This window comes from Mastigoproctus giganteus, chromosome 1 (assembly GCF_048544385.1).
Source record: "Mastigoproctus giganteus isolate SK-2022 chromosome 1, ASM4854438v1, whole genome shotgun sequence".
Classification (NCBI taxonomy): Eukaryota; Metazoa; Arthropoda; class Arachnida; order Uropygi; family Thelyphonidae; genus Mastigoproctus; species Mastigoproctus giganteus.
This window is the reverse complement of record NC_143575.1, coordinates 117,606,308-117,626,509: the sequence shown is the minus strand read 5'-3', so window position 1 is coordinate 117,626,509 and position 20,202 is coordinate 117,606,308. Positions and strand designations below refer to the sequence as shown.

The window sequence follows — 20,202 nt, the reverse complement described above, 5'->3', positions numbered from 1 at the left end:
TCGGCGAAGTCCGGATGGTCTGTGACAGCCAAATCCTCTGCTTGCACCTTCACGATGGTGGGACTGTTAGTAATCCTGGGTATAACCTCCATGAACAAGCACATGGTGGGTGACCACCCAGGTGTGAACCAAAGTAAGCAGGGGTCGAGGTGTGGCGCCCACACCACATGGAGGAATGCCGCCCCCTCTATGTTACCAGGCAGTACTAGGTGGTAGATGACTCTCATCAACCGGTGAAATACCACCACTTTACTTATTGGAGGCTTGAAGTGGTGGAACCCATGTTTAGTCTCTAGAGCTAAGTTCCGGTCAACCCTTCCCTATCTCTTCCATCATGCAGTATGATTGATGACTTTTGAGGTTATGATGAACGTCGTGGCAAGATCCAATATTCCTTACATTTCGAGGGTACAGCTCTAAAACGGTTTTCGCAGGCCGGCCGCTAGTTAGTACACCGGACCGAACCTATTGGTAACTCTCTAGGAGGCTTCCGGATCAGGAATATTATAATCTTGCTACCTCTACTCTGCCAGATAGTGACTGGAGGGAGTCCGAGTAGTGTGTATATGGGGAGCATTGTCGAGGCCACGTTATGTCAAGGATCTGGGTATATTCTTACCACATGTACGCCATATCCAAAAATTTCATTACTTCATACAGCATGTCCCACCCACTTTTTCTTACTATTGAATTCACCACGAATTGTCAAACTAATAGAACAAGCTTATCTGCGAAAAGATCTAAACCTCCCAAGGACTTCCTAATTCATTTCACAAATATACGTGGTCTCAATTCTAATCTCAACGATGTCCATTTCCACTTGCAGTCTGCCAAACCCCATGTACTTTTTCTAACAGAATCTCAGTTATCGGTTGATTCAACTACTGCTCATCTCAGATGCCCAAATTATTCGCTGTATGATTCCTTTCGCCTCAAAGGTGGTACTTGTGCATATGTCCGTTCTGATATTCCCTGTCAGAGACTTGGCAATTTGGAATCTCCTCTCTTTGATCTTCTCTGGCTTAAAATCTCTCTACCTCATTGTGTTAAATTCATCTGTTGTCTCTACCGTTCTCCCAACTCTACTAATCACTTGGAGCTCTTTGACATCCTCTCGTTGCAACTTGACTTTCTCCAGTCCAACTTTCCTAACAGTGAAGTAATTTTCCTTGGTGATTTTAATGTTCACAACTCCAGCTGGCTTCCATTTTCTAGTCACACCGACCCAGCAGGTCGAGATGCTGAGGCTTTTGCAATTACTAATGACCTAGCACAGATTGTTCATTTACCTACAAGAATACCGGACAATCCGAATCATACAGCCAATACGCTTGATCTTTTTCTCACAAACAACCCTTCTAAGTACACGGTCGAAGTGAGAGGTCCTTTAGGCACTTCAGATCACAACTTGGTGATTGTCTCTTCTTCCAATGGAACCTTTATCTCATGGCTATTCCCAACCTCGTGTTGTTTGGCATTACAAGAATGCAAAATGGGATGACCTGAGAGACTTTTCTTCTTTTCCTTGGTCGGATTACTGTTTCAAAACTCCTGATGTCAACGTTTGCTCAGATCGTGTCAGTGAAATTATTCTTGCAGGAATGGAATCCTTTATCCCACACTCCACTTTAAAATCTCGTCCTTTATCTAAACCTTGGTTTTCCAATAAATGTGCTAAGGCTGTTCAAGAGAAGAATGTTGCATATCGTTTCTGATTTGTTTCTAATTCTTCAGTTTCATTTTCTGCCTACACCAAAGCCCGCAACAATTGTAAAGCAGTTATTAATCAGTCCAAACTAGAGTTTGAACAGGCTAAGAGTAGAAAACTTGCTTCTTGCCCTAATGGTAGCCGAGCATTCTGGTCTCTTGCCAAAGCTATTGGCCGCAACTTTTGCCAATCTCTGCTTCCACCTCTGTCCAAACCAGATGGTTCTGTTGTCACTTCAGCCAAGGATAAAGCTGACCTGCTAGCATCCCATTTTTCTTCCAGCTCATGTATTAATGAACTTGGTAAAACATCTCCCACCATTCCCAACACGGTCCATTCAATGCCTCCTGTGGTCTTCCGTCAAAAGGATATCAGAAGGATTTTGATGAATCTTGATGCTAAGAAAGCTCCTATTGGTATTTCTCCACTTGTTCTCAAAATCTGTGCTCCTGAACTTACTCCTATTCTTTACCGCCTTTTTTCACTTTCTTATTCCAAAGGTGTTTTTCCTTCTGCTTGGAAATTTGCTCATATCCAGCCAGTTCCTAAAAAGGGTGACAAATCCCTCCCATCCAATTATCGTCCCATTGCAATTACTTCTATTCTTTCTCAAGTAATGGAGAAATCAATTAACCGCCAACTCTTAAACTACCTAGAAACCTTCCGTCTGATCAACGATCGCCAGTATGGATTCCGTCAGTGTCGATCTACTGGTGATATTCTGGCTTATGTTACCCATTTATGGACTACTTCAATGGAAAGGTTCGGTGAAACACAAGTAGTTTGTCTTGACATCTCAAAGGCTTTCGATCGTGTTTGGCCTAAAGGTCCTCTAAACAAGCTTCCATCTTATGGTTTGTCAACTGTTTTTAGTAATTGGTTATCCAGTTTTCTCTCTGATCGCTCACTGAGGGTGATGGTAGATGGCTCTCTGTCTTCAACTTCTCCACTAATGCCGGTGTCCCCCAAGGTTCAGTTCTTTCCCCCACTCTTTTCCTCTTGTATATCAATGACCTTCTTCCATTGACTGGAAATCCTATCCACAGTTTTGCCGATGATAGCACATTGCATTCAACTTTCCATTTTGAGAAACCTTGCCCTGCTCAATCAGCTTCAACTTCTCGAAAATCTGCTACCAATTCCTTAAATGCCGATCCAGGTAATTCTTCTAAAACTCAGTCTTGTCTTATATCTTGCAAAAAGGATTCTTCTGCTCCTATACTTATCTTTAGTGACACTCCAATTTCTAGGCAAAAGGATATATCTCTTTTGGGGATTACCCTGACTTCTAATCTCTCTTGGCACAAGCACATTACAAATATTGCTTCCTCTGCATCTAAAAAACTTGGTTTTCTCTTTCGCTCTCGGCGTTACTTTTCTTCCAAACAGCTGCTCACTCTGTATAAATCGCAAATCCGCCCTTCCATGGAATATTGTTCCCACATTTGGGGTGGTGCCCCCAAAACCTCTCTCAGGCTTCTTGATTCCATTCAGAAGAGAGCAGTTAGGTTAATTAATGATTCATCTCTAACAGAGTCTCTCCACTCGCTTTCTCATAGACGTACTGTTTCTGCTGCATGCCTCTTCTACAGATATTTCCATGGGCACTGTTCTTCTGAATTGGCTTCTATAATTCCCGCTCTCTCTTTCAAAACAGTCCGAACACGTGCCGCCACCAGCCAACATCCATTTACTGTCCAACTTCAAACCCACAGAACCAACTTTTCATCTTCCTCATTTATTCATTCAACTGCCGTTTTCTGGAACAACCTTCCTTCATACGTATTTCCTGAAAATTACAATCTACAGAAGTTCAAGTCCAATGTCAACAAATATCTTCTTTCGTCTTCTTAACCTCCAACCCAAGCACGGTACTAAGTACTATAGGTTCTAATACCTCTCGTGTTTGGGGTTCACATAAAAAAAAAAAAAAAAAAAGACTGCACGACAAAATTATGGAATCAATGCATTAATATATATATATGATACATTTCTCTCATTTTACTACCTATTAGTAATATTTATTATTAGTAATAATAATAAGATAGGTAGTAATAATAAAAAATAATACTATTTGAACTATTCCTGTTACAATTTATTAAACTAGAATGCCTATAGCACAAATAGTATTATCATTCATGTGCACTAATCTTTTATTTTTCTTCTATTTTTGCGTTTATTGCATTTTTCACCATTTTCTACCGAAATAGTAATAGTAAATTGTGGGAATCAGCTGGGTGGCACCAGAGGATATACTCTTACTGGTAATCCTCCAGTACAGCATCATGGTCACGATTATTGTCCCTCCATATAAGGCAATGGTCAGGCCATGCCTTGAGTACTGCATACAGGTCTGGAGGCCTCATTTTAGGAAGGATGTCGATTTGCTTGAGCATGTACAGAGAAGGGCAACAAGATTGGTTTAGGGGAATGAAGGGGGTCCTCTTACCAAGAGAGGCTTAAGTTCTGCAAATTGCAGTGGCTGGAGACTAGGTACCTGCGCGGTGATCTGATTGAGGTGTAATAAGGCCTTGAATGGGTTGAGCACGGTGAATTCTGATGGGATCCTTCCACTTGTTCAGATTACGAACCTAAGGGGGCATAAATTCAAATTAAGAAAAGACAGATGTAGAATAGATGTGCGGAAATTTGCCTTTAGCCAGCGAGTGGTTAATTGCTGGAACAAACTTCCAACTGTCGTTGTGGAAGTTGATAGGTTGAATAAATTTAAGGAGGAACTGGCATGCTGCATAAGCTCATAACACTTGCTTTCTTGCATCACATGCCAGTACTACTACTACTACTATTACCTCCCAAGTCACCGTCAACTCCAACCTGATGTCAATCGTATTCTGATGAAACAGTTCCGACTTGTCGCCGAACCCGTAATTCTGACTGGGCATGCGCAGCACTCGCTAAATTAAAAATATCTTTCAGTAATTTTTTATATACTTTTAATCTGTTTCCAGAAAGAATTTGGTAATTTTTAAAATTTTCAGTAATTGTTGAACGTTGTTTAACGCATCACGGACAGATCGCAAGTTACTATATCAGCTCCGATTGACTGAGCATGCACGATGCTCACTATATCTGAAGGTCTATAAAAAACTGGCCACAGATTAATAAGATACAAAGTGGACACTTCCATAGGCGATGTTAATTCCTTTTACAGTTAAAGCACATACAAAGTGGAGCCATCATTGTATGATCTTGGAAACAGGCCGGAACATTGCGAAGAGTTCCTGGAAAATATTCTAGTTGTGATGGATACTATATCAATTCACTGATTATTAGTATGATATATTCATAATTAATTATTATTTCTATAAAAAAAAGACGCTATGAAAGACGGCTGAATAGTGAAATATAAACATAAGTAAATATTTCAAGAACACAAAAACAACCCCAGGGGCTCACATCTGGTGAGTATGGGCTTGGCACACCCAGGGTCCTGAGCTGGATATCATCATCCTTCTCTTCCTTGGTGGTTTCCTTCTACTTCTGACTCTTTCTCACAGGGTAACTCAGAAATTTATTTATTTTTTTATTTTTTGGCCAGTGCAGCAAAAGCCTTAGGCTTCCTTGTACCATATGGCTAATAATAATAATAATTATTATTATTTTTTTTGTTTACTACACAAAAATACAAGGAATCTGGAACCAATGGAAAATTTGGAACAAAATTATCTGTGACTAAATTTTGACTGCCTTATTACTGAGTTAGTTATTATCTTTAACAAAAGTAATTTAGCGTTCTTTCATATATATATAAAGGGTGTCTCAAAAATATTGATACAAACGTTTAGGGGAGGTAGGTAACATCTAAAGGAATGTGAATCGCATAGGAATCCATAACCGGAAACATCACGGGAAAGTAGCAGCAGAGGCACAAGAAGCAGAAATGACAAAAGACGGTAATTAGTGGCAAACAGTTATTTAACATAATATTAACAATGGAGTAAGAGATGGATGCATTTCATGATGTTACAACAGATGCTCGAAGGTTCCACCATGAGACGCGATGCATGAGTGACACCGACGCAGCATGGATTGGCGGACACGGTCGAACACACCTGGAGTTTCTTTGACAGTAGGGGCAGCACAGACGAGTCTCGCCACGAGATCCACTTCCATCTCCACAGGCGATTCATACACGATAGATTTAAGGGCCCTCACAGAAAGAAATCAAGGCTCGATAAATCAGCTGAACGTGGGGGCCAGGCAACGGGTCCACCACGGCCAATCCATCGACGCCCAAAACGCCTCTTCAAATGGTCACAAACACACCTTCCATAATGGGCAGGCACCCCGTCGTGTTGAAACCAAATGTTGCATCTCACATTTGCTGGAACATCGTCAAGTAACCCTGGTAGAACTTGTTCAAGAAAGATCCAATATTTAGCAGAGTTAATGCGGGATGGTAACAGGTATGGGTCGACTAAGCAGTCACCGACCATACCTGCCCACACATTTATTGCAAAGCGATGTTGTGCCACATGGAGGTGCACACCGTGTGGGCCCTCTGCTAATCCATACACTAGGTGCATGTCTGCCAGCTCACAGTTCGTATATCGATGCATGCTCTTCCTGCGGCAACTACTGCTTGAATGAGTAAACCAGAAATTTTCCCTTTCGCGAACTAATGAACAGCGCCGTGTACCAACTTATGGTGACGTTTCCGGTTATGGGTTCCTATGTAATTCACATTCCTTTAGATGTTACCTACCTCCCCTAAACATTTGTACCAATATTTTTGAGACACCCTGTGTATATATATATATATATATAAATAAAAGAATGTATAAAGTTAATCATGTTGGATATTATAATAGTATTACTTATATTTAATGATAATTTAGTTAGATTTTAACCTATTTCTTTTAGGAGATCTTTAGTGCATCATTAACGCCATTGTATATAACCCAATTGGACGTTATACATGCCTGTAATTATAATTATCTAAATGTACAACTAATTGTGGAATGCTTTTGGTAAATGGTATTTGCCTATAGGTATTAGAGTGCTTACGGTTCAGGTGATAAGGCTAGCTCTTAAAAGCTATCTTAACTCTGTAGGGCCTATAGCCTTTAAGGTCTAACCTGATCACCTGAACCATAAGCACTCTAATACCTAGAGGCAAACACCATTTACCAAAAGCATTCCACAATTAGTTGTACATTTAGATAATTATATATAAATGAATATTTAATTGAAACCCATTAAAGGTAATGATTAAAAAGTTACATAGGATAAAAAGGTATTCAGTTGATGAAATGGTTTCAGTAAATGAAAGATTAATAAGTCAGGTATGACAGACCTAAAAGCGCAAAGCAGCATAACAGGATGCAAGAGTATATATAAGTTGTATTAATATATTGAATAAAGTATGCATAAATGGATGTGAAAGTTACACAAAGTGCCAGTAACTAGAAGGGTGAGGGTAGTTTAAAAATAATTGTAGTGAATATGTGAAATGTGAAACAATGTTAATATCCTAAAAGTTATGATGAATTAAGAAAATTACGGGCTGAATTACAAAGCCAATAGAAGATGGGAGAACTGTAAAGTAAAATTAGTATAGCAAACTACCAATAAACCAAAAATAAAAGTAAAAAGTGGTACAGCTGTCATCAGATATAGGGGGGGGGAACATATTTAGATTATGGTCAAATATAGGTAAGGCAAACGTGCTTGATCTGATGTCAGCTGAAACAAATATTAATACATGATGACAGCTATACCACTTTCTACTTTTATTTTTAATTTTATTGGTATTTTGCAGTACTAATTTTACTTTACAGTTCTCCCACCTTCTACTGGCTTAGTAATTCAGCCCATAATTTTCTTAATTCATCATAACTTTTAGGATATTAACATTCTTTCACATATCTATAAATTCTGTACAGTGGAATCAACTGACGATGTTACCAACAGTAAATTCTAAGTGGGAAGCATTCAAGGAATTAATCGTGAAAGCTACTAAAAGTTTCATACCTATTAAGAAATATTGTTCAAGGTTTAGGCCTAAATGGTTATCAAATGAACTAATGAGACTCGTAACAGAGAAGAAAAATGCATAGGATGCATATAAATTATCAAGCGACTCAGAAGCCTATGGCAGATATAAGCTAGTCTGTAATCAAGTCACAAAGGAGGTTAGGCAGGCTAAGGAAGATTACAAGAAATCTTTGGCAAAGGATGCTAAGAAAAACAGCAAGGATTTCTTTACTTATATAAACTCTAAAAGGAAGGGGATGAATCTGATTGGTCCACTTGATATCGATGGTTCGACTGTTGATGATCCTGCTCAGATAGCAAACAAACTGAATGAGTATTTTGCATCTACATTCACACATGAGGAGTTATTAAGGTTTGAAAATGGCAGAAGGTTATCAAATTGTAGCAGGGTGCTTAATGATTTTGTAATAACTGAGAGCAAAGTGGAGGAGAAATTGTTGAAGTTAAACATAAGAAAGGCGCCTGGGGTGGATGGGTTCTATCCAGTTATATTAAAGGAAGTGGCAAAGCAACTAAGCCATAATTATGAGAGCATCCTTTGACTCAGGGGAGGTCCCCACGAACTGGAGATGTGCAAATGTATCCCCAATTCACAAAGTGGGATCGAAAGGTGACACGAGTAATTACAGACCGGTTAGTTTAACTTCTGTTCCGGGTAAAATAATGGAGTCACTGGTTAAAGATTCATTGCAGGATCATCTAGACAAGACTGCAGAAATAATTCAGACACAGCATGGGTTTGTTAAGGGAAAATCTTGTCTGACAAATTTGATAGGATATTATGTGATGTGGTTTGATAGGATATTTGATGTGGTTACAAAGGAACTGGATGCAAAAAATAATTTTGATATCATATATTTGGATTTCAGGAAAGCTTTTGACACTGTTGCACATGGAAAACTATTGTACAAATTGGAGCAGAATGGTATTAAGGGTAAGTTGCTACAATGGATAAAAGGATGGTTGAGTGGGAGAAGACAGAGGGTGGTAATCAATGGGTGCTGCTCTTCGTGAGCTAATGTTATTAGTGGAGTCCCACAGGGTTCGGTAAATGAAAGATTAATAAGTCAGGTATGACAGACCTAAAAGCGCAAAGCAGCATAACAGGATGCAAGAGTATATATAAGTTGTATTAATATATTGAATAAAGTATGCATAAATGGATGTGAAAGTTACACAAAGTGCCAGTGTTCGGTCCACTGTTGTTTTGTATATTTATCAATGATTTGATGAAGGTATATATCAGGCTTAGTGTCGAACTTTGCAGATGATACAAAGGTTGGCAGGGTTGTTAATGACAATAATGGCAGTGTGCTACTGCAACAGGATCTAGAAAATTTGGGCAGATGGGCTAAGAAGTGGCACTGAAGTTTAACCTTGACAAATGCAAAGTACTGAATATGGGTAGAAGTAACCCCAGAGAAACGTACCAATTGTGTGGTACTACACTTAAGGTGGTAGAAAATGAAAAAGACCTGGGAGTAATTGTTCCGTCAAATATAAAGTTTTCTGAGCAATGCAGACAGGCTGCCAGGACAGGTCATGGAGTTTTGTCAATGATATATAGGAATTTTGCTAGCAGGGAAAAGGAGGTGATTGTCCCTCTGTATAAGGCAATAGTCAGGCGAGGCCTTGAGTACAGGTCTGGAGGCCTCATTTTAGGAAGGATGTAGATTTGCTTGAGCATGTACAGAGAAGGGCAACAAGATTGGTGAGGGGAAATGAAGGGATCCTCTTACCAAGAGAGGCTTAACTTCTGCAAATTGCAGTGGCTGGAGATTAGGCACCTGCACGGTGATCTGATTGAGGTATATAAGGCCTTGAATGGGTTTGAGCATGCTGAATTCTGAATGGGATCCTTCCACTTGTTCAGATTACGAACCTAAGGGTGCATAAATTCAAATTAAGAAAAGACAGATGTACGGAAATTTGCCTTTAGCCAGCGGGTGGTTAATTGTTGGAACAAACTTCCATCTGTCGTTGTGGAAGTTGATAGGTTAAATAAATTTAAGGAGGAACTGGACAGGCATTTGGAGGGAATGGTGTGGTTTTTTTTTGGCTGATGCTGCATAAACTCATACACTTGCTTTCTTGCATCACATGTCACTACTACAACACTTCTTTTTCAACTATCCTCACTCTTCTAGTTACTTTGTGTAACTTTCACATACATTTATGCATACATTATTCAATATATTAATACAAACTTTATATATATAAATATATTGGAATTGTGTCAAAAGACATTTAGATTTAAACCTGATGCTCTCAAGTACTACAATTTAAAAACAGAAATGTATAAATAAGTTAAGTATATATATATATATATATAAGGCATGTTGATTTAAGTCATAAAATTACAAGCAAGACAAAACTTATATGCCCAGTACAAGTGACAAAACTAAATAAATTAATAATAGTATAATAAAGCAGTGTGTATCACAGTCTTTAATACAATCCTTGATTTCATAAACTGTAAAGATGCTATGACATATATTCCATGCTGTTACTGGGATAAGCTTTGCTTCCCTTCTTTTGTATCTTTCTTAGAACTCTAGCATCAAAATTCGGATAATTTTGATATTGGAGTAAAGATACTGATACAGATAAATAATGAAACATGCTTATGACTTTCTTGTGAACAGTTCACTAGACTAGAACAAAAAATGTATAAAACAATTACTGAAAGATGTTATTTTTAATTCGGAGAGCGCCGCGCATGCTCCATCAGAATTATAGGTTCGGTGACAAGTCGGACCTGTTCCAGGCTGGAGTAAACGGTGGCTTGCGAGGTAACCGTGACTATGACGCTATACTGGAGGAATACCACTATTACTTACTTTGAGTACACTGTAATTCACAATGTATTTAATTAATAGCTAAAAATAGAAGCTTAAGTAAAAATTAATATAAATTGCATAGTTTAGGTCATTTCATATTACGATAAACAGATCACTTACTAGTTACTCGCTCACCATCCCCCACCTCTATAGATCAAAAATTACAGAGCACTTCAAAATCATCTCATGAATCGTTGTTCTTTTATCCTCTGTATTTAATTATAAAAGAATAGCAGTAAAAGGATACCAACAGCTAGCACTTTATTCTCAAAATGAGGTAAATTTACAGTTACTCCAGTAGGTGCAAGTAGCTGCCACAATCCTTGAACTCCCATGAATAATAACTTAAGCCACAGAGTAGTTACTTCTCTGTGACTAGTGTTGCCAACTCTAACACTTCCCGCTAGCCACATGCTCAAAATCCGCTATTTTTAACACTTAACCCGCTAACTTTTAAAATTTTCATTTGGGTTAAATCCTATTAATGGTGCCTTAAAAATTTGTAAGACCTCTACATTATGTCCGAACAAAAACTTCCAAATTGCATATTAAAGGCAGTTTATTCTGAAGAAGAAGTCAAAAATAACAAGAACCGTTTAACGGAGTTGATGAATTTATGTAGTGGCATGATCACTGGATTTCTTGGTTGGCGAAAAATTACATTTTGCAGAGTACAGCCTTTTTTTTTTTTCGTTAGTGCATCAGCTTCTGTGGCCATAATGCACCTCCCAAAGTTTTTGCATTTTACTCTGATCCAAGCCCGAAACGGGATTTAAACCCGCGATCTTTGGGTTGTTAGGCAGACCCACCAGGCTAACCCGGTCGGCACAGCTTTTTGTAAAGTTTGCAATCTTGAAATGCGGCTTACAAAAAGTTTTGTAACAAACAAAACTTACAAAAAGTTTTGTTTGTTTTACCTTGCGTAAAACAAAGAGTATTATTATTAATAATAATAATAATAATAATAATAATAAATCATTTTTAATGATAGTAGATTATCGTTATCTCAAAATTTATTATTTCTATACTTCTGTTCCCAATATTGGAATCAAGATTGCATTGCTTTTGATTTAAATATCAATAAAAACATTGTTATTGAAAAATGCAAAGATCTGCATGATATCAATAATTGATTAAGATAGTTAACTGGGGGGGGGGGGGGATTTCAGAAAATGGAATATCTATCGAAGTTGAAATTGATTAATCAGCATTTTTCAAAAGAAAATATAATTGAGGACGATTAATAAGAACACAATGGGTTTTTGGTGCATTCGAAAGAATTATCAAACGATATTTTTTAATTACAGTAGAAAATAGAGATAAAACAACTCTATTATCAATTATAAGAGAGAATATTGCCAGGTACAAGAATCGTCAGTGATAGATGGCCTGCATATAAAGATTTCTACCGAGACATTAATTATACCCATGATGAGGTTATTCATCGCTATAATTTTGTTTCTCCAGATGATTCAAGTGCTCATACTCAAAGTTACATGCCAAAGGAAAATTAAAATACCAGTTTGGAACAACACAGGATAGTCTACTAGAAGGTTATCTATATGAGTTTCTATTTAGAAGAAAATTTAGATAATTAAATAATATTTCTAAAGAAAAATTATTTATCTTATTTTAGAAATAAATAAATAAGAAAAGTAAATTTTTTTGTGTTCTGAAAGTTGAATTTTTGATTTTCCCTAATTCTTTATTTATTATTATTTTTTAATTTTTTAAGCATATATTTTTATGGCACCCATTAATAGGATTTAGCCTTCATTTGTTTGTAAGGATTTAAAAAATATATTATATATAAATAGTTATTTATTTTTAATATAAAATAAATATCTAAAAATCTAAATTAAAGTCGAAATTCAATACCTCCTCATCATATGCTTCTTGTGTACCCATTTTGCGAAGCACTTCTTCATGTAAAACACAATTTTTACAGCACTTTTGTGCCCGTATCGTATCCACATTTTTCGATTTGATTGAACAATTTAAAGCTAAGACCCAACGGTCATGTCGTTTGTCCGCGAGTGTAACTACGTATTGAAATTGTTGGTTTCCCCTCAGGGGAATCCCTGAATAACATAAAATCGATTCTTCGCTTTATAAAAAAAAAAAAAAAAAACTGCGAAATAAGATATCTCTCTATGTTTGCGGTGTATATCAATAAAACATTTCAATTATGAAATATTTATATTTATTAAATAAATATTTCTTAATTTAAATGTTACACTGCCGAAATATATAAAATGCTAAACATATTTAACAGTTTTAGATTTCTATTCTTTCCGATAAAAAATCCGCTATTACATATTTTAATTCGCCAAACCTGAAGCAAAAACTAAAACTAGCGGGAAAACCGCTAAATTTGAACACTGTCTGGGACTTAAGCAATCTTACCGTATCCCATTTTTATACTGAAAATCAATGTAAGAAAAGAAGAAACACTGCACTAATCATAAGTAGCTCAATAAATAGTTATGGATATTACCCTACGAAATACCAAATTAAACAAAACTTTTATTTATCATTTTTATTAATCCCCACACTGCCAAAACCTACATGAACATATTCTTCCTAACGCAATAGTAACATACTACTCTGTGCCCACAACCACAGAGTAGTAACATATCTTACTACTCTGTGCCCACAACCACAGAGTAGTAACATATCTTACTTCTCTGTGCCCACAACCAGTGTTGCCAACTCTTAATAATAATTCCCGCTAGCCGTATGTTCAAAATCCGCTATTTTTAACATTTAACCCGCCAACTTTTTAAATTTTCATTTCGGTTAAATCCTATTAATGGGCGCCATAAAAAATTTTAAGACCCTACTTTATGTCCAGACAAAAAACCTCCAAATTGCATATTAAATGCGGTTTATTCTGAGGAAGAAGTCAAAAATAACAACTACCGTTTAACGGATTTGATGAATTTATGCAGCGGCAATATTAAAATATTAATATCAATTAAATTAAAATATTAATATCTTAAAATATTAATTTCAATATTAATCACTTGATTTCTTGGTTGGCGAAAAATCACATTTTGCAAAGTACAGCTTTTGGTGAAGTTTGCAAACTTGAAATGCGGCTAACAAAAAGTAAATGTAAAACTGATATGTTTAGATGGGGTTGTAAGAAACCTTGCCGTAAAAGAAAAGAGTATTAGACATAAATCATTTTTTGATCATAGTACATTAAAGTTATATCAAAATTTATTTCTATACTTGTGGTCCTAAGATTGGTCTCAAGGTCGCATTGCTCCTCATTTAAATATCAATAAAAAAATTAAAAAACACTATTTTTGGAAATTGTAAAGATCTGAGGGAGATCTGCATGATATCAATAATTGATTAAGATAGTTAACTAGGGGGATTTCAGAAAATGGAATACCTATCGAAATTGAAATTGATGAATCAGCATTTTTCAAAAGAAAATATATAATAACCCCCAGGGACTCACATCTGTTGAGTATGGGCTTGCGATACCCAGGGTCCTGAGCTGAATATCATCATCGTTCTTCTCTTTCTTGGTGATTCCCTTCTACTTCTTTCTCTCTCTCTCTCTCTCTCTCTCTCTCTCTCTCTCTCTCTCTCTCTCTCTCTCAATAATTCAGATTTTTTTTTTTTTTTTTTCGGCTGGTGCAGCATAAACCTCAGGCTTTCTTGCACCGTATAGCTAATAATAAAATAATAGAGGACAACTAATAGGAACACAATGGGTTTTTGGTGCATTCGAAAGAATTACTAAACGTTGTTTTTTTAGTTCCGATAGAAAATAGAGATAAAACAACTCTATTATCAATTATAAGAAAGAGAATATTGTCAAGTCCAAGAATCATCAGTGATGGATGGCCTGCATATAAAGATATCTACCGAGACATTAATTATACCCATGATGAGGTTATTCATCGCTATAATTTTGTTTCTCCAGATGATTCAATTACGACAAAGAAAAATAATCCAATGGCATGCCTTCGCGGTTTCAAAAAAAGGTGGGGCTAATCCATTAGAATTTTTTCTACATTTTTAGATTTGATTCAACAATTTAAAGCTATGAACCAACGGTCATATCGTTTGACCACGAGTGTAACTACGTATTGAAATTGTTGTGGTTCCCCTCAGGGGATCCCTGAATAATATAAAACCGATTCTTCGCTTTATAAAAAAAAATTATTAAATAAGATATCCCTACTATGTTGGAACCCAACATAGTAGGGTGCCAACATTTCAATTATGAAATATTTAATTGTTAAATAAATATTTCTTAATTTAAATATTACATTGCCAAAATATATAAAATGCTAAACATATTTTAAATTTTTACATTTAAACTCATTCCACTAAAAAAAAACGGCTATCCGCTATTACATATTTTAATCCGCCAAACCTGAAGCAAATCCGCTAAATCTAGCGGGAAAACCGCTAAATTGGCACTCTGCCCACAACCACGTGCGAAACGTTATGAATTATATGCGAACGTTATGAATTATATAGTAACGAAGAGTTCGCATATAATTCATAATGAAAGTAATGAATAAAGTTTTGGGAAATAGCGTAGATTAAGTCTGTGTTGGAATTTACAAGGGATGGTAATCGAGAGATTTCAATAATCGAAATTATATAATTGAAATTTAAAAAATAAATAAATAAAATAATTTTTTTTTTTTTTTTTATACTGTTAAAAAATAGCTCATGAAATCCTAGGCAAAAGAAGAACCAAGGACGAAAAAATACCTGGATTACAGAGAAAGTAAGAGCTGCTGTAGAGGAAAAGAAACTTGCATATCAGAAATGGCTGGGTGATAGGAATGATGCATATAGGAACATTTATGTTGAAAAAAAGAAAATAGCCAATCGGTTGGTAGTAGATGCGAAAAATGAAAAATGGGAAAGGAAATGCGCAACTATTAATAGCAAATTGGGCTTCAAGCAATCACCGGAATCGTGGAAGGTCCTTAAAGACTTGAGAAAACAGAATAAACACAATGCTGGTCTGCAATTAATACCTTTGAAAGACTGGACGGAGTACTATGAAGGACTTTTAAAAGAAGACCGGGAAGAGTTCAAGACGATGGGGGATTTTGGTGTAGAAGACTCGGGCTTCAAAGTTTCTGTTAGGGAAGTGGAACTCCTGCTAAAGGAAGGAAGGAAGGAATGGCAAATCACCTGGACCTGGAGGAGTTTACGTCGAACTTCTGAAATATGGAGGAAGAGGAGCGGCTGTTCTTATAAAAAAACTGTTAAATAGTATTCGGGGAGGAGAAGAAATACCGAAAGAAATGATAACAGGATATATTACATCAATTTATAAGAAGGGCAATCGGAAAAGCTGTTCAAATTACAGAGGAATATTCTGAACCCGCTGTTAAAGATCCTTGTAAAATGGATCAGGAACCATTTAGAAGCCCGAATCGAGGTATCAGAAGAACAAAATGGTTTTTCATCTGGGAGGTCATGTGTAGATCATATCTCAACAGTACGACAGATCCTCGAAAAATGCCACTCAAAAGGGAAAAAAATCTTTATGATTTTCATTGACCTTGAAAAGGCATATGACAGTGTTCCAAGAAAACTCTTATGGGAAGCACAGAAAGAGGCAAATATTGATGAACAACTGATTAACATTATTAAGGCAATTTACAGGAATAATAGATGCAGAATTAAAGTGGGATCAGCTTTGTCACCTGAATTCCACACTTCAAAAGGCTTATTACAAGGTTGTTGCATGTCACCAACACTTTTCAAAATTTATATTGACATCTGCCTAAGATCCTGGTCAAAAAAATGTAATAAAATGGGATTGCCGATTAATAACAACGCCTATATTCACAATTTACTTTTTGCAGTTGATCAGTAGGTGATAGCACAAGACTTAGAAGATGCAAAGTATGCATGTCGTCAATTGTTTGAGGAATATAGGCTCTAAAAATGAATTTTAGCAAGACTGAAATGTTGTCTACAGGTCCAGGACACGTTCTAAATATTGCAGGTTTTAAAATCAAACAAGTCGATAAATTCAAATATTTGGGATCAATCTTACAAAGTGATGGATCATCCCAAGCAGAGATCAATAAGAGAATTACAGACGGCAGAATGGTTATCGGCATGTTAAACTCTGTTCTGTGGAGCAAAAATATCCTAAATAAAACAAAGAAACTTATATTTCAAACGATTGTACAAAGTCTTATATTGTATGAAGCGAAAACCTGGACATTGAATAGGCGAGCGGAAAACAAATTGCTCTCCACAGAAATGGATTTTTGGAGACGCTCAGCAGGAACTTCTAGAAGAGACAGAAAACGGAATGAAGACATAAGGGAAAAAATAGAAGTGAGAAAGACTATTATTGACACCATCAAAGAAAAGCGTCTAACATGGTATGGACATGAAAAACGGATGCAAGAAAACAGATATCCAAAGGCTATCCTGGAATGGATACCTCCTGGAAGAAGGAGAAGAGGAAGACCTAGGTGGACATGGATGGAGGGCGTACGGGAGTGCATGACAGCCCGAGGCTTAACCGACCAAGACACCTTGAACCGCACTTTATGGCGGGAAAAAAATTCCTAACGAGAAATAACTTGTAGGCTGAGGAAACCCATTGTAAATGGAAACACTCCTCTTGAAGAAGAAGATATAATTGAATGACATAAATGGAATTATTCGTAAAAATCGAATGAAATGATCTAATAATTTGTAATAATCGATTGCAATAATGAAATGATTTTTCATAATCCAATGAATTCTTCGAATGATATAATCGAATGACTAAGTGTAATCGAAATAACAAATAATTTGCTACAATCGAAGTAATGAATTATGACCTCTCCATTATGCCCTACCCAAGGATCACTACGAATAACGATTACTGTTTTAGAACCACTAGACAAAATTAACAGAGCACGACGAAAACGTGGTGAAACTCGCGGAGCTGCGATAAACGGGAAAAAATTTGGTATGCTGATTTCTATAGAATAACGATGAAATGATGAGACAGCGAAAAACTTCGGACAGGTATAAGAAACATTCATAGTGGTGGAATAAGAATTACTAAAAAGGTCGCATTACAGAAGTCGACATAAGCTGCTAGAAAATGTGGTTATATGACATCGGTACAGCGCATAATACACCAAACAGTTAACTGAGCCTCACAGCGGTGAACCATGTTCGATATAAGGGGTTCTGTGCCAACAAATCCTATTATTCATCTAGCGCAGACCTTACTCACCCAATGACCGAGGAGTTGGCTGTCGGCGCACAATGCGATGCCAAAGGGCGTCTCACACATGTTCAATCAGTCTGGTGATCATGCTGTCGATGAGGGTCGTGAATATCTTCAGTTTCAAGATATTCCTCCAACACTTCAGCTTTATGTGCAGTGCCGTTGTTGTGCATGAAAAGAAAATCTGGGTCAACCGTACCCCTAAAAAAATCGCGCATAGGGTACGAGGATCTGTTCTCGGTACCTCTGCGCACTTACGGTACGGATAACGGCAGCACGATTATAAAAAATATGAGGGGTGCGGCTGTTGATCATTATTCCTCCCCACACGAGAACACCGCCTACACTGCAAATGTCCCCGCTTAATCTGATATTGGAGAGATAGAGCCGCATTCCTCGTTGCCTCCATTTGAAATAACGTCTAGAATCTGTACGTTAAATCGGAATTCATCAGAGAACAGAACTGTCCCCATTTTTTCAGGGCTCCAAATCACATTTTCATGGCACCAGTTTCGAAGAGCTATGAAGTGGTTTTCGGTTAAAGGGAAACAAACCACTGGCTTCCTTGAATAGAGTCCATTTCGAATGAGCCGTCGTGACACAGTCTTTTGGAAATATTTTCAACTGTTGCAGTAGTACCCTCAAGAGAGAGTTGAGGATAAGATATCGTAGGATTCCTTCTTGCTATTAGAGCCAGATAGCAGTCTGTTTTGGTCGAGATAGCCCTCTGACGACCTGGCCAGCTCTTCTTGTAATGGTTCCTTAAATATAAATACGTATATCCAGTAAAAATTTTAATAAACATTTAATTACAAATGGGTTACAGCTTTCGAGGCTAAACGGGCCTCTTCGTCAGCAAATTTTAACGGAATGGAGACGTTAGAGACAAAATTTTAGCTGATATCATTATACGCGCAATGAGGCGTGCGTGGGCACGAGGTTGACCATTCAACCAATAGATTGGTGTTCATTGTTGCTACATGGACGTGTGTGGCTATGCTTCTAGCACTTATCTAGTCTCAAAACAGTTGCCTCCAAGATAGGGTGTAGTCGCATTCCCTTGCAGCGATTCATAGTTCTTGAATTACACGATATATTAAGCTAATCTAGCAGGAGGCGGTGGCGAAAGTGTCGGGACTGGTCAATCACTTCGTTATCGCGCTTGGGATTAAGATCCTGGTGGGTCGACCAGAAGTGTTCCACGATTGCGGATTGGTGAGTCTCAGCAAGGCGAATCCATTTTTCCTGCTCTAAAAGGCGAATCGATCCTTCGTGCTTTGCAAGGTGGTTTTGAAGGCGTCACGAGGTTTCCCCCTATGTAGTAGCTGTCACAATCTTTGCAGGTTATACTACACTGCTGCGTAAAAGAGGGGCGACCGGCCAAAGTCTTCACGCTGGAAACCAGAAAACGCAAGTTTCTACCAGGTAGCTGCACGCATTTTATGCGGTATTCTCGAAGGATTTTTGATATCTAGTCCGACATGCCCGGATGGCAGGGAATGTAGGCGGTAGATACATTGCCATCAGTTGATGGCGGTCTCGGGTGGACCGCAAGCTCCTGCGCTTACATTAAGCACTTGTCCAATATGTGGGTTGGATATCCACAATTGATCAAATCTGTCCGCGCTCTGGAAATCTCGCTGCCCCTACCTTCATCTGTGCTGGAGTAGCTCCAAGCCCGGGAGAACGGGGTGCGGGCGGTGCTGTTGAGATGGCTTGGGACATGGCCAGTTCTGTAGTTGGTGAACTGACCGCACCACATTGGCTTGCGGGATACTGTGGTTTCCAGGTGTTGGCCCACGCGTTTTACCAGGACATCCAAAATGGAAGGGATTTGTCCACTTCTAACTCTAAAGTGAACTGGATGAACACTGAGAAGGAATTAGCTTGCGGGATACTGTGGTTTCCTGGTGTGGGCCCACGCGTTTTACCAGGACATCCACGAATGGAAGGGATCCGTCCACTTCTAACTCTAAAGTGAACTGGATGAACACTGAGAAGGAATTGAGGTACTCCAGAAATGTTGTTTCAGGACCACGTGAGATGACAGTGAAGATGTCATCGACGTATCTGCACCATTTTGTAATAGGTACAGATGTTCATCCAGTTCACTTTTAGTAATATTCGAAGCGAAATGATGTTGAAATATAATTCATTTAATTTTTTATATGAATAAATGTCAATAATTCTAAGCAAACCAAACTTTTTCCCTTTTAAGACATGGCGCAAAGATTGGATTTCTTGATGTAACTCTTTGGCATTGATGTCGCTGCTCCCGTCTACGCCATTACAATTCCTTCAAGGTGTTGACATTTCGTTTCTATTTCACGCTGGAAACCATAGAACGCAAGTTTCTACCAGGTAGCTGCACCGAGAACATTTCATTCATTTCATCAAATTTT

The 20,202-nt window shown here is 37.6% G+C and overlaps 1 protein-coding gene across 1 annotated transcript in view; it reads right to left on the bottom strand.

Annotated features, from left to right (window-relative positions):
* mus201 (rad2 superfamily protein mus201) overlaps positions 1-10,979 on the bottom strand; it is a 289,622-nt gene extending 278,643 nt beyond the window's left edge. The window contains exon 1 of the mRNA XM_090384178.1: positions 10,814-10,979. Within this exon, the coding sequence (XP_090240304.1) occupies positions 10,814-10,979 (166 nt within the window). The remainder of the gene's footprint in view (positions 1-10,813) is intronic.
* Between the last annotated feature and the right edge of the window lie 9,223 nt (positions 10,980-20,202).